At 44.3% G+C, this 14,447-nt stretch overlaps 1 protein-coding gene across 3 annotated transcripts in view; it reads left to right on the top strand.

The window, feature by feature from the left end:
* SFI1 (SFI1 centrin binding protein) overlaps window positions 1-14,447 on the top strand; it is a 29,367-nt gene that overhangs the window by 11,067 nt on the left and 3,853 nt on the right. The window contains exons 10-31 of one of the 3 annotated variants that reach the window (XM_063173390.1): window positions 384-545; window positions 959-1,029; window positions 1,748-1,840; window positions 2,201-2,298; window positions 2,585-2,666; window positions 3,625-3,803; window positions 4,032-4,107; window positions 4,852-4,947; window positions 5,383-5,459; window positions 6,122-6,224; window positions 6,708-6,804; window positions 7,453-7,613; window positions 8,008-8,082; window positions 8,365-8,439; window positions 8,802-8,975; window positions 9,755-9,888; window positions 10,808-10,903; window positions 11,083-11,335; window positions 11,992-12,139; window positions 12,860-12,983; window positions 13,689-13,791; window positions 14,304-14,436. In XM_063173390.1, the coding sequence (XP_063029460.1) occupies window positions 384-545; window positions 959-1,029; window positions 1,748-1,840; window positions 2,201-2,298; window positions 2,585-2,666; window positions 3,625-3,803; window positions 4,032-4,107; window positions 4,852-4,947; window positions 5,383-5,459; window positions 6,122-6,224; window positions 6,708-6,804; window positions 7,453-7,613; window positions 8,008-8,082; window positions 8,365-8,439; window positions 8,802-8,975; window positions 9,755-9,888; window positions 10,808-10,903; window positions 11,083-11,335; window positions 11,992-12,139; window positions 12,860-12,983; window positions 13,689-13,791; window positions 14,304-14,411 (2,585 nt within the window). In that variant the 3' untranslated portion in view covers window positions 14,412-14,436. The remainder of the gene's footprint in view (window positions 1-383; window positions 546-958; window positions 1,030-1,747; window positions 1,841-2,200; window positions 2,299-2,584; window positions 2,667-3,624; window positions 3,804-4,031; window positions 4,108-4,851; window positions 4,948-5,382; window positions 5,460-6,121; window positions 6,225-6,707; window positions 6,805-7,452; window positions 7,614-8,007; window positions 8,083-8,364; window positions 8,440-8,801; window positions 8,976-9,754; window positions 9,889-10,807; window positions 10,904-11,082; window positions 11,336-11,991; window positions 12,140-12,859; window positions 12,984-13,688; window positions 13,792-14,303; window positions 14,437-14,447) is intronic. The other 2 variants (XM_063173391.1, XM_063173393.1) reach the window with 2 other exon arrangements.

Below are 14,447 nucleotides of genomic sequence, written 5' to 3'. Positions count from 1 at the left end.
TGTTTCTTCCCTTGAATGGGAATGAGTTCAGATATTTGTATGAATTGCTTTTTGATTGTGGCAGTGGAAAAGAATCTAGCTTGGCTGTGTAGGAATTAGTAATAGGAGCGTGCTGAAATGTAAGCAAGTTTGAGTATGTTGCACAAGTAATACATTGTCCTACCTTCCCTCTCTTAAGTCAGCACAGCAGGTTACTGCTTTAAAACTGCCTTTGTGATCAATAGGAATGATCTCTAGCTGAGCATTAATGTGAATTCTTGTAACCATTTCTCAGTGTTAGAGCTCATGTCACTTGTGAGCCAGTGGCTCAGGTGCCAGGATCTCATCTGATACAATGAGCCTGGGACAGAACAAGCCATGAGTGATTTGTGTTTGTCTTGCAGAGCTGGCCCAGGAGTTCCACAGGAGCAGGAGGCTCCAGAGGTGCTTTTCTGACTGGCAGCTGGCATGGGAGTGCAGGAGGAGAATGCGTGCTCATGGAAGGGACCTGGAAAAACAAGCAGCAAGGATTGCCTTATGGAGAGCCTTTGCACACTGGAAGCATTGTATCCAGCCTGGGTTTGGTCCCTAGCAAAGCCACCCTAGAAACATTCCCACAGGGGGAAGATCCAGTTAATGAGCAGGAACATTGTGCAGAAGCACGAGTGACAACAAACATGTTGTCATTATGTGTATGTAATGCCACACTAACAATTCATTAAACTGTTGTAATTACAGTATGCTAGCAGCTGTATAAGAGTATATTACAGACTGCAGAAGATAATTTATGGTTGTTACTTAAGAGTGAATCAGAAACATATTGTAATAAGCCAGCAAAATCTAAGTTTTACTGTAGTCAAAACTTCTGCAGATAACAGTGCTGGGACATTCAAACATTGAAACAAATGTAGATGGAGATGCAGTGCCCCTCTGTGGGAGAAGGTTGTTCTGTGTAAAAGATACTTTAACTCAGTGACAGATGTTGTGCTGTGTGTGGAAGAGGCTCAGCAGTGTGAGCTGGCTGAAAAGCACTACAAGTGTCACCTGCTGGTAAGAGTCCTGTTATGTGCTGGGTGGGAGGCTGTGGAGGTCTCTGTAACACTGACAGTGGTGAGAGGGTGTTGGGTGGGAAATACACCAGGTTTCTAAATTTCAGCTATTCTGGAATCTGCCAGCTGAATCCAAACGGGGAAACTGTGCTGATCTCCAGAGCAGCTATTCATTCATCTGGGAAACTGGTGAAGTAAATTGAGGGTGTTGGATTACCTGCTCCCTGGTATTCCACCATGAGATTGCCTTTTCCCCTTGATTTTTTTTTGTGCTGTTTGCTACAAGGATTATTTTTTCTCCTCTGCAGTAATGTGTGCATGCTGCTTTTCACATAAGACCAAAGATAGCTTGCTGCATGTTCAACTAGTTGATGTTTTGGGGTTTTGTTTAGATTTTAGGGTATTTTAAAGAAAAAATAAATCCCTGAAGGCTGTCTGAAAGGTGGGCACAAGCAAGCCTCCAGCTTTTTGGAACTGAGCTATTTTCAAGGTTGGATCAGTACTGGTCATTAAAAGAATACCAGTAAACTGGTTTGGATTGTGAAGTGAAAACAGTAGTGATTATAAGAGCAGCGTGATTAGTGATTTGAAGTAGGATGCTCTCATAATGCTGTTTACCATTTTCTGCCCCCACTCAAGAGATTCTAGGATTGTAGATCAGTTCTAAATTACCTGATTGGATTACAAATGAAAGTTGTGTTTATTTCTTGTGGTTACAGGAACTTGGCCTTAAGGCTCTTCGGCAGAATGTCCTGGACACTCGTCTTCAGCGAATGAGAACAAACCTGTCATCCTGTCAGCATCGAGTTACAGTGAGTTGGACTTTGTGTCAGTTTGTCTTGAGCTGTCCTGTTGACTTCCACTGTCACCTGCAAAGTACTTTTTTATTACAGCAGTGGCTTTGTTCTGAAATACTAGTAGTCACAGAAAATCTGTGTGAGTCAACTGCCACTCTTAGATATGTTTAGTTTTTCATTTCCCTGTGTTTATGGTGGATTTTTTCTTTTAGCAGAAAAACTTATAGGAGGTTAAGAAGTTTGGTATGTGAAGCACTGCAGGACACACCCATTGCAGTATGCAGTTTCATTAGGACTTTAGCAATTTATTTATTAACATTCTTCCCCTCACTGGATATCTTTTGGGGATTTTGTGTCTTTCTTGTTTTATTTCAGGTGCTGCAGAAGTACTGGAACCGTTGGAAGTCCCGTTTGGAAGAGAAGGAGGAAGAACAGCAGCAGGCCTTAACAGCAATGGCTCATGCTCGTTACAGGTACGCAGAGAACTATTGATACAGACTTGTACAAATGTGGAATCTGTGGGCCTTTGGTTCTCTTATAAGTATGCTAATGCCTTTGGGGACATGACTTGATGGCAGCTGCTCTGACATTTTCTGTGAGTAATGAAAAATTTACATCTCGTGCTTCTCTCTGGAATGTAAGAGGGAGATTGGTTAAGCCCAGCTCGGAGGTTCATTTAGTCAGCTGACATTCATAAGACCAATATGTTTTCTGAAGGAATTATCTCCTGTGCTGACATTCTCCCTTTTTGCTTGCCAGGAGGGTGTTGATGAGACAGGTATTTGACACATGGCTGCTGAAGACCTGCAAGCTGCAAGGATATCGAATGGGAGAGAAGATGGTAAATGCAACTTTTGTACCTTGGTTAGGAAATAGAGGGGATGATTTCATAGTCTCTGTCTGTGAATATGAGTTAGCATGAGATGGACTTGGTGTAAATTCCATTTTCCCTGGTGAGGGATCAAGTCAGGGTAAAGAGATGACAACAAATATTTATTGACCACCTTTTTTAAGTTAAGCAATTTGTTAATAATAGAATCAAGTCATTATTAGAGGATTGCCATTCACATAGTTCATTCACTTATTCCCTCACGGTGTGAATGTGTGTGTGCTGTCTCTCACAGAGTCTCACAGTTACTTTGTTGAATTAATAATAATAATACTAAATGGCCAACCCCAGTCATTTAAGAAGTGCAGGGTTGTGCTGAGAAATTAGCTGCTTCTAGGTAGGTGTCCATAAAGTTTTTTACAAGGCCCTTAATTTTTTTAGGGGTGTGTGTGTGTATATATATATATATATATATATATATATATATATATATATATACACACACACACACACACGTGTATATGGTCCTGGAGTATTCACCTGTAGCAGCCACTGTGGCCTTTATGTGCTCTCTTACAGAGCTCCAAGCTGCCAGTAGCATGTGTGGGTGTCTTTGTGCAGATATGGCTCACCCTTGGTGGAGGGAGGTTATCAGTTCTTGTACATTCAGCAGGACTGGTTTCTGGAACTTATCAGTCCTTAGGAGTCCTTCACATGCCGTTTATCAGCTTGTGTTTTTCCTCTCTTTGGCTTGCTGGTTTTTGGTAACAGCTCCTCCACCCGCATGCACACAGGTACCTGCAGAGCACAGTACATAGCCTCACCACTGAGGGGCTTTGGTGGCGTGTCCATTGCTGTTCAACCTCAGAAAGCAAACACTGGACAGTTCTGTGCATGCCATCTTTAAGGAGGTGTTTCCTGTAGCTGCCTGTGCTGTGCATTCATTGCCTCCTTCCCTCCCTCCATCCAGGCCGTGCTCCATTTCCAAAGGCGGCTCCTGTGCTGCTCCTGGTCCTGCTGGCGGGGAAGAGCAGCTGCACGGCTGGAGGAGCAGGAGGGCTTGGCCCGTGCAGGACAGCACTACAGTAACCAGCTGCTGCTAAAGGCCTTCTGTCTGTGGAAACAGAAGACTCAGGAGAGAGAAACAGAGTAAGATTTATTTTGAAACAGAGAGTGATTTGGATTGACTCTCCAGCAACCTACTTTGGAAAGCATTTAATTCACAATGGTGATCACTCCTTTTTTGTGCTTTAGAGTCTACTAAGTTGTCTTTCAGTAAGTGAATTACTGAAAATAACAAATGTGGACTCATGTCTGTGCTAGAAGTGTCCAATAACATGGATTGCATTGTAGGACAAATAATTATTTTTCTTATAGGAGGCTTAAGGAGACAAAAGCATTAAGATTTCACTGTTCAAAGTGTCTGCAGCAGACTTGGAACAAGTGGAGAGAGGTGAGAGTTAGCAGATGGGAAAGAGCATGAAGCCTTCCTGTTATGTTTGAATTGCTTGTACCCATATGGCTAGAAGTTAAATTGTTTAGAATAAACACTAGTCATTCCTAAGCTCTCCTCCCTTTTCATGTGGATAAAACCAGTTTGGTGTGGGTGGAACAGGAACTGTGTAGGGAGAAGAGAGAATTCTTTTTGTTCATATATGTAGATATGGTGAGAATAGGAATATGGTTTAGATGTACCTGGGAATGTAATTCAGTGTGATGAAATTGTCCCCACCACAGTAGGATCTGTCCTTCTCAAAAGTTAGAAGTTTGCAGCCAGGCCTTCATGTATGACCTGTATTTGTGTTACAGGATGTCACAAACACAGAATGCTTTCATGAGGGCCCCTTTTCCTTACCATGATATGAAGTACCAGATGTGCCTTGCAGCATGTCTTGAAAATGTATGAGAAATTTTATAGTTGGAGCTGCTCTGTCAGTGCAGACCTGTTAACTTGAATGGTTTACATCAGTCTTCAAGAGGATTCCTACAAAGGGCAGGAAGAAAAAGCACCTCAGCTAGGCCTTTTGGGGACATAGTAGAGTGAAGCACCAGTTTGAGTGAAAAGCTGTTACAGCAAAGTGAAGGATTGATTCTCCAGAGAATGGGAAGGGTCCTTTTCCCTCCTCTCTCTGCTATTACTTGTTTTCCCTCCTTCATGTGTATGTATTTTTGGGTTTTTTCCATTTCCTCCTTCTAGTATGTGGAACATCAGCGTGAGAAGTGGAGGAAGCTGGTGCAAGCAGACCTGCATTATCAACATGTATTGCTGGGCAAGACCTTGGCAGCTTGGAAGGTAGGATGGAGCAGCCTTTTTGAGGCACTTGTCTGTGTGTGCTGTAGTGTTTCAGTGAGAGCTGAAGAGCTCCCACTCTGCTTCACTGGAGGCACATACACACCACATGTGCAAGGTAGAATGGAGGCTCTTGTATGTAGGGCTGTATGAGCTCTGGCATTGCTTTTTGGAGCAGAAGAACCAAGGTAATTTTGTAGCACTGGTCATTGGTACATCACAGCTGGCATTAACTATTGTGTAGTGACTGCTTGCTACAGCAAAGCAGCATTTGATTTCAGTGTTTGGTTTGTGTTTTTCCCCCCTGTACTTTACTGCCAGTGCTACATATGAGTTACTTAGAGTTAGTTAGATGCTAGTAAGAGTTTCTAGAGGTTTCCTCTCCTCACAGGTGTTAACAGTTGAGGTAAATTTACCTCTCAATACTATTTTTTCCAGATTTACCAGCAAAACATACAGTGCATTCTGTACCAAGTAGCTGAGAAGGAGGAACAGCACACTCGACTGCTGCTGAGGTGAGCCTCTTCCTAGGCAGCATGAGAGAATGACTGCACTGCAGTCAAAATCATTTCTTCCTTTCACTGCCACCTCTGTAACTTTCTCAATGTTTGGTGCTGGGAATGGACCCTGCCATGCACTGAGAAAAAATTTTCTTTGTTTTCTGTTTCTTTGCATGAAGATCATCTAGCTAAAAGAAATCAACCTCTTCCTGTTTGCTATCTGTTTTGCTTGAATATTTTTTAAATCTCTGTTTAGTCCTGCAAGAGTCATCAGACAGCAAACTGCATCATTTATGGTATTAAATACATCTGTTATGGTATTAAAGGAGCCTGGAAGATGCAGAGCCTCTCTTTCATTACAGTGAGGAGAGTGATTAAAGATACTATCACATTGCATTAAGTTGTAGTTATTTAGTTACCTTATTTTAATGCTATAAAGCTGGAGTCACTTGCAGAGCCTGACTGGCTCAGCTGAAGCTGCTGATTTCAGAATGTGTTCTGTTTTGCACTGCCTTCTCTTCAGCAGGGACCTGAAGGGGCAGAAGTTGATTTACATGACTAAGTTTATAGATGCAGCTGGTTTTGGTTCCCTTGTGAGTAGGAAAGTGCCAAATGAACAAGGGAGAATCTTTCTTAATGGCGTTGTTTTTAACTTTTGTGTGTGTTTTTGCCTTCAGAGAGGTGCTGTGTACATGGAGAGAGAATGCTCTTGCTCTTATACATGAATCTGAGGCAACTGCTCGGGCAGATGAGCACTACAGGAGAGCAGTCCTGTCAAAGGTAGGATCTGTACAGCAGGTGCCAAGGTCTCAGTACAGCTGCTGGCTCAGGCAGGGGTCAGATAATACAATTAGAAGGACCAAAAATTTAAATCTAAGAGCCACTGCTAAGAGAGAGCTGCAAAGTGGGACTCTTATCTTGTTTTTACAGGTGTCTCTGAAATTTGTCTCTGTAAGCTCGTGGCTTTTTCTCTTCCTTCCTCTCATTCCTTAGAAGGAAGGAAAAACCAGTAGAATGATACAGCACAGTAGTATTGGTGAGTGAGGCAGGGAGGGGATGGATGAAAGAGAAGAATGCCTTGAAAATTGCCAAAAGGACCCTCTGAAACACTTCTGCATTTAATTTGTAGGAAATTCTGTCTGCTGAGTCTTGTGAGGAATGAGGTGGAAATGGTTATGTGACAATGATGAGGGGAGTACATTGTGTCCCCTTCCATCTCAGTGCCAGTCTGTGTCCCAGCTCCTGTTTGCATTGTGTCCTTAGGTGCTGCTGCAGTGGAGAGACACTGCCTGGCTACGAGCCTGTCACCGCCACCTGAAGGTGACAGCTGTGCTGGAGGCCAGAAAACACTTGGATTTAGGTGAGCTGATGGAGATGCTGAACTCTTAAAAGTCCTCACTGTCTGTGAATGAGCCATGGGCAGTGTGTTGTGTCGTCTGTACAGATGAAGTGACTGGATGGTCTGTTGTTATAAAGGATGTCCCCTCAGAATGAAGAGTGAAATTGGGACTCCAGTGATCTGCTGAATGCTGCTTGTGTTACTTTTATTTCTCTGTTTGTTCTTTTTACTATATAATGGATGGTAACACTTCCTTCCTCAAAGGAATTTTCCATTACTAATTTTGAGAACCTCAGACATCTGTTTTGAGGGCAATACAAGTAGTCTTACCAATTACTACTTCAGTCTTTCTCTGGTAATTCTTACTGAAAGACCCTCAAACTCTGCTAGCATTTTCGTGGTACCATGGTACATTCTTGACACGAGGACTCTGAAGCACAGAGGGCTTTCCTAACGATTGTAAAGAATTGGCAGCAGGGAAGACTTGTAAGTCACAGCTCCCTGTGTGTTACATGAAATGTTTCACAGTTCTTCCTATACTGAAAACTGTCAGTGCTGAGTGTTGTCCAAGTTGAGTATTGAAACAGTTGAGAAGAGTAGCTGATACTTGATACTCTGAGATTAATAATCTCCCTTTGATACATGAATTAATTTATCTTCCTTTAACAGTGCGTTTACAGAGCCTGTTCCTGCACTGGAAGGAATCAATGAGGGAGTCTCTGATGCTGAGGGCTCAGCACCACAGGGCAGCACAGCACCACCACCAGCACCTGCTCCAGAAGTACCTGGTGAAATGGAAACATTATCATCAACAGTGCCTTGGAAAAAAGGTGAGAAGGATCAGCAGCCTCCCCAGCCTGTGGGGAGTTATGGGTATGGAGGAACACCCTGTGCTCCCTGCTGAAGGGCATGGCAGTCTGGGCTGAGAAGGGACATGACAGCTTTGTGTACTGAGAAGGAAGGAGCATGGCTGTGTCATGCCTGAAGAAACTGGTAGAAGTAACAGACTTAACAAGACAACCTGAGCTTACTGTAAATGAAATCCCTGCTGGGCTTGTAGCTGTCTACACATGGGGTTACACTGTAGGGCACTTGGATATTGAGGGTGGCCTCAACAGAGCAAAGGGAGGGTGATAAAGGCTGTTTGCTAGCTGTTCTAATAGCATTTGGCTCAGATAAATGGGGTTTGTCTGCAAGTGACTCACTGTTTTGGTTGTCTTGCAGCTGCTGCAGAGAAGGGGAGATGAACTAATGACTCACAGACTCTGCTCTGCTTCCTTCTCTTGCTGGAAAACTCGGGTAAAGAATTTTGCCCTGGGTAGACACCTAGCTCCTTGCTAGTCATTCTGCCTTCTCCTTCATGTTCTGTTCACACAGGACCAAGAAAATTTTATTTAAAGATTTTCAGGATTTTTTGGTTCATCTAGCACAAGAGACACCTTACCATAGTCTGGGTGAGCTGAGAGTTTTCTGCTCTGGCTCTGCCATCACTTCCTCCTTGCTTGGTGCTTTGGTTGGCATTCCTGGTGCTGAGTATGTGAACTCCTAACCTGGTTGCTGTGCATTTTTTTCCCCTAATAGCTGTTGCAGCAGCAATGGGAAAGGCAGAAGACAGTGCAAGCATTGTGGCACTGGTCCCTTTCAGTGCAGAGAAAGGTAAGGGGCTGTGCAGGGCTGGGGCAGGCAAGTGAATTTGGTAATGTGCAGATTTGACTGCAGTCAGTAGAATGCACACTAAATGTCTGTTTCCTTTCCTCTTTGGGTTGCTGTATGTTATTTTGGGATGCTTGAAAACTCCTTAACATTTCTTGGCTGATTAAAAAATATGCACATTTTTCCCCATCTGGTCTCAGCTGACTTAAATCCCTGTCCCTTTGTCATTGTGGCAGTGTCCTGCTGTTGCTGCAGCTCTGCTCATTCCTATCCAGTGGAAGGGAGGGTGTTGCTGTCTGCAGGGGGAGTCCCTGGCCTGGAACCTGTGTGTGTAATTCCCACAGCTCTCATTGTTCCTGTTGTAGGTGTTTGATGCTTGGCTCAGGTTTGCCAAGGAGCAGCAGGAGAAGAAAGATGGCACTGAAAAAGTCACAGTTCACCACCCAGCTCCTTTGAGAGAAGGTGTAACCTGTGCCTTGAGAAACACTGCTGGCATCAAACAGCTCCAGGGACAGCTCCATACCCAGCCCCAGCTGGAGGTGAGAGAGATTGCTCAGATATCCAGAACTGGGCTGCTCTGCTCTGTGTGTGTCTGTGCATGTATGGATCTTGGAGCCCCACATCCCAGCTATTGTTTAGATCCTACATATGCTTCTATCTCTGGTTCAGAGCATTTCATTCAGCTGAGACTAGAGGACTTCAGACTCACTAGGAACCTTTCCTAATGAAACTGTTTTAAAACTGGCCAATTTCTGCCACAGACAATACTCCTGATTGAAACCTTTGCATGTGGGTCAGGTCTCTAAATTCTGTGCTAGAATGAAGCATTAGAGACTTAGACTACATCTGATCTTGTTTTAGCTTCAGCATTGCTTATACCTTCATATGTGGGCTTGTGTCACTTCTGCCTTCGAATATCAGCCCAACCCTGTGTGTGAAAAGGATGCCTGTATTGACTGCTCTCTTCCTGCTTCTGGGCAGCATTCCCAGCTCTTTTCCAGGTTTTCAGGATACCGGTTGTTCCATTTGCTAATGTGCAGCTTGGTGCAGAAGTACTCAGTTAATTCTGCTCACCCAAATGTTACCACAGTGGAGCTCTTGATTTAGTATAGAGAGCTGCTATGGCTTGGAGGGAATCAGAAATCTTGGTTCCTTCTCCATGGTGCTTCCTGCTCTCAGCCATCAGATGCTCTGCTATTCTTTGTGTTGGCAGGCAGCCTGCAGTCTTCACCAGTAGTGTATTGTTGTGCCATGCTGTGGAAACAGAGGCTCTCTCCCAGAAATTAAATAAGCCTTTTTCTTTTTTGCACCTCTGGAGAAGCAAGTGACATTTAAAAGGCCTGATGTTAGTCCAGAGACAAGAGGACATTCATCAGAGGAAGAGCCATGGCCTTCAAAATGCAGACAGCTACCACTTCTCCCTGCTGAGGGGGGCTCAGTGCTCCGTGGCCTGTGAGTGTAAATTTCCTGTCCCTCCCCTGTTTCTCTGGCATACAAATAACTTTGCATATATATAATCTGTCTGTCTCATTTTTGTGTTTCCAAGTTTTCTCATTGATAACTTTAGTTCCCTGCATTCTCCTTAGCTCTGACTGCATCCTGTGGCTGGTGGTACAGAGTTATACAAGAGCTGCTGTGTAATGCAAACACCAACCCCCACATAGGGAGGTGTTTGTGACTGTACTTGCCAGTGACAGGTAGAACCAGCTCAGCTTCCACTTTGTGTTTCTCAAGGCAGAACTGAATTTGTGGAGCATTGGCCATTTGTCATAGGAACAGTTATACAGAGAAACACTGAAAGATACCTCTGATGGGACTTCAGCCATCAGGAGAGCTTATCTTGCCCAAGTGACCCAGTGCCACTGGAGCTCTTGTTTTTTGCACTGAAGTCACTTGATGAAATGATAAATATCAAGATCCTGGTGTACAGAAGCTGAAGTTCCTTCTTGCCCCTTTCTTTTCCCTGGGGAAGCTATTCCTTAAAAAATTCCTGTTGATTATGGGGCAGTTGCAAGGAAGAATTGTCTATGAATCTTCTCAGTGCAGGACAGGAACCTTAAAGGGAAATGAGATTGTAACTTCACATTGCTGTAAGCAAGTATACCTGCCAAAAGAAGAGTTTCTGCCCTGTTCAGTTGTGTCACTTCCACCATTCTTGGTGTTGGCCCCACCACTCACATGCTGGACTAGATTCTCACATTAATACAGGTTGACATTTAATCTTTAAGAATCAGGATTGCATGCAAGGAGAATGTTGCAGAGCAGGGATGAATGATGAAACAGGGGGACTGTTTCTTTAGCTGCATCCAGCTGATGCCAGTTTACAATAATTATAAGTCTGGGGCATTCTTTATTCTGGTTTTCTTTTCAGAAATGCCATTCAACGAGCCAGGTTGGCACCCCGGAAGCCTGACTTCCCTCTGGAATCTCTAGAAAGCAAGGAACTGCTGAGACCTCCTTTTACTAGGTAGAAAATCTAATTTTAGAAGCAAAGAAAAGAGGGTGACTTACAGGGGGCACAGTAGAGCTGCTAATTGGAGAACTGTATGCAGGGGAATGACAGGAGTCTCCCCTTTTTTGCACTGACCCAAAGGACAAGACCAACAGGTTGCAGTATATAGTGACCTTATCCTTCTTCCTGTACAGGTCAGAGGTGCCCTTTCAGCAAACATCTGTGAATAGATGTCCTGCACAGACTGGGAACTTAATGCTGACACCTCACATGGAAGAAAGTACCTGTAAATGTCTGTCTCAGATGGACAGTGCTGCTCATCCCCATCCCTCTCTCACTTGTGCTTCTCTCCCCACATGGACACAGGACATGCACAGAGCTGGGCAGGGGCCAGAGCTGTGCTCTCCTGCATCTTTCAGGTCCCACATGAGAGCTGGCTCAGAAGAGGTGAGTGAACTGCTGAAGGAACAGTTAGTGTGTGTACTGGGCTGCTGCCAGCAGGCCCATTGCTCACTGCTGTGTTTTCTTGTGGTTCTTCTGAGCTGCTCTGGTTGAGCTGGTTTTCACTTGTTCTAGCTGTGATCTTTAAAGCTGACCAGGTGAACTGCCTCTGAATGCCCAAGAACTGTTTGTCCCTAATCTGAAGCAATCCACATGTGGGGTTCTGTATTTCATGCCTTTTCCTGGCCAGATCTTTTCCTAGCAAGTGATGTGAGGGTGCTGCTGCCTCTTGGGAGTTCAGAGCAGTTACAGTTTGCTGTCCAGATTGCAGGGATTTAAGAGAAACTTAGCTTAGGAGCAGTAGGTGTGTCTAAGAGCTTAAAAAAATTGAAGTTCTCTTAACCTGCAAGTAGGTGCTTGTTTTTTAACTCCTTGTTCCACACAGAATGGGAAGTCTTAATCTTGGTGAAGTATCCCCATGCTAGAAATCAGAGTCCATCTTTTAAGCTCTCCTTCTTCTGTGGGATTTTATGAGAGGGGCTCAGCACCTACAGGAGTTGTCTGAGTGGGAGTAGGACTGAGTAGGGCAGGCACATCCTACTTGTAGGGTTTACTTAAGAAAACCCTTTGAGGAAAACCCCAATATCATTCTGATCTTCCAGAGAGGAGGGCAGCCTGCCAATGGTCACAAAGGAGCCCATTCCCAAGACTCTCAACAGAATTCTGTGGAGAAGAAGTTGCCACCAAATTTGCAGCCACATTTGCTGTCATCTGAAGAGTTGGTGGGAAAAGGGAGTCACCACACTGCAGGTACATCCTCAGATCCCAACAGTAGCAGTTGCTCATGCTCCTCTCTGATCTATGTGAGACTGCAAGTGTGACACAAAATGTGTGGGAGAGAGGGCAACCTTGTGTGCCAGCATCAGGAGGGTACCAGAACTCCTTTCTGGGAAGGGAACTGCAGTTTGTGGATTCTGCTAAAGCCCTGCTCTAGGCATTGAAGGATGGGAGGTGCTTGAACATTCTTTTAGCAAGAATGTGCTCAGGTGCTGGGGTGTTCACCTGTACAGCAAAACTTGTTCAGGAGGGAAGTTCATCCTGTAGAGCTCTCTGAGGTTTCCCTGTACTTACAGCATGGCTGTAAAGGGGACAGATGGTGTCTAAGCACCTCCCCTTGTGGTGTTTTAAATGACATCAGAGCATGACATTTGTTCTGCAGGACTACTGCACTTAATTACTTCTGGACTAAATCCTGAACAGGCCAAAACAGTATCTGTAGTACTGAACCAGAGCATTTCTGTCTTTCATGTGTTCAGACTGAGTCTTCAAGAGCTTGTTCTGTTGTCAGAACTCCTGCCCTCTCACTGTACCTGATCCTTTGGGTGAACAGGTACATGTCACAGGGTAACCAAACACAGTTGGGAGGGTTCCTTTTTCCTGTCATTAAAAATATTTTCTGTTTTTTTAATATGAAGAAAGAGTGGATGTCTGTTCTACCTTCATTGCTTGTGCCTTATATCTTCCATTCAGCTGAAGGGGAGAAGAGGGAGCACAGTTCCAGAGAAGAAATGATGTTGGAGAGAAAGGTGGAAGTTGAACTCTGGCATATCCAGCAGCAGATGCAGTACTACTACAGCAGGAAGCAGGAACTCAAGTAATGCCTCTTTAGCCAGCCTCTCTTCATGCTGTCAACTCTGTTGAATTTTTTCTGTGTATCTACCCAAGAAATAACCAGTCTGTTCACAGCAGAGCTGTGAATGAAACAGAGAAAAGTTCCAGAGATTTTTATTTTCTCCTTTGGAGTTCACTCCAGGTGAAGGAGAGTTTGTGCATAACTCCTTCTGTAGTCAGCCAAGAGGTTTAATTACACCTTTGGCAGCTCTTGCAGAAGCATGTCAGAGGTATCACTGGGTGTAATCAGGAGATAGTACAAATGAATAGGGCAGGGCAGTTGAAATTTAGCTTTTAGTTATTTTATCAAGAGGACTGAGCTTTTACAGCTTTTAATTAAAAAAAAAACCTAAATATGGCTGGTATTTGATAACTGCTCTACTAGAACAAGCAAACAGAAATGCTCAAGAGAAATGGGGCTTGGGGGCGATTTAACTGCCAGGAAAAGAAGAAGTCAGGGGCTAGAAGCAGGAGGTGGAGATGACAGTTTTCAGATTCCTCTACTTTCCAGCATCTTTTGGTGGTTTTTTTTTGGTTTTTTTTTTTTACCTTTTAAAAAAGATTTTAACCATTGACTGGTTTGAGACAAAAATATGGGTCTCATTGCAAGTATCAATTGCAAGTCTAAGTTGGCTTAGACTGTTGAGCTCTTAATTTGGATAAGAATCCTTCTAATCCATTTTATCAGGTGCTGTCAGCAGCAGGCACAGATTCTGCAGCAGTGGCTGGAAATGAGCACACAGCCAGGAGCCCAGGATGGTGTGCAAGGAGTTCAGGAAGAATTGGGTCAGGTATGTACACAGCATTTAAACTGAAGCTACTGAAGTGATTAGCACTGTGCCTAAAGGCTGATGGTAGCTGTGAGGAATTGTGTAGTAAGCCATTAGTAAAATGCCAAGGGAAATTTGTAGTCAGAAGTAGGCTGAGGAGCAGAAGAGGCTGTGTAGATGCCTCTTCCTGTTGTTCAGAAATGCAACTCCTGCTCCAGTAGACCTCTCTGAGGCTATTTCCAAGGTACAGATCAAGCTTTCATAGACTCAATCTCAAATTTTTTTCTGCAATTTCTCGAGACAACTCCCTGTGTGCAGACTGGCCCTTGCCCTGCCTTCAGGCCCCAGGTTCACAGAGCCGGGTGTGGGTACTGGTACCTCTGAGCTGTTCCTCAGTGACACAATCTGCTGCGTACTGGCCCTCAAGTGAGACAACACAAAAGCTGCTGGGGCATCTCTTGCTGTCCAAAAGACTAAATATTGTCTGACCTTACACACTTATGTTGATGCTGATGCACTGGTGTTCCTTGCAGTTGCAGGTGAGGATCAGCACTCTCACCAAAGCACAGCTGGCTGAGAGACAGCACGTGCAGGCCCTGCTTGCCCGCCTGCGAGACATCCAGCTGGCCCTGGACCTGTAGGATCTACCAACTGCCCAGCTCAGGGGTAGGACTTCT

Source organism: Melospiza melodia, chromosome 20, assembly GCF_035770615.1.
Source record: "Melospiza melodia melodia isolate bMelMel2 chromosome 20, bMelMel2.pri, whole genome shotgun sequence".
Classification (NCBI taxonomy): domain Eukaryota; kingdom Metazoa; phylum Chordata; class Aves; order Passeriformes; family Passerellidae; genus Melospiza; species Melospiza melodia.
The sequence above is the reverse complement of the archived record's forward strand: the minus strand, read 5'-3'. Positions and strand labels throughout refer to the sequence as shown.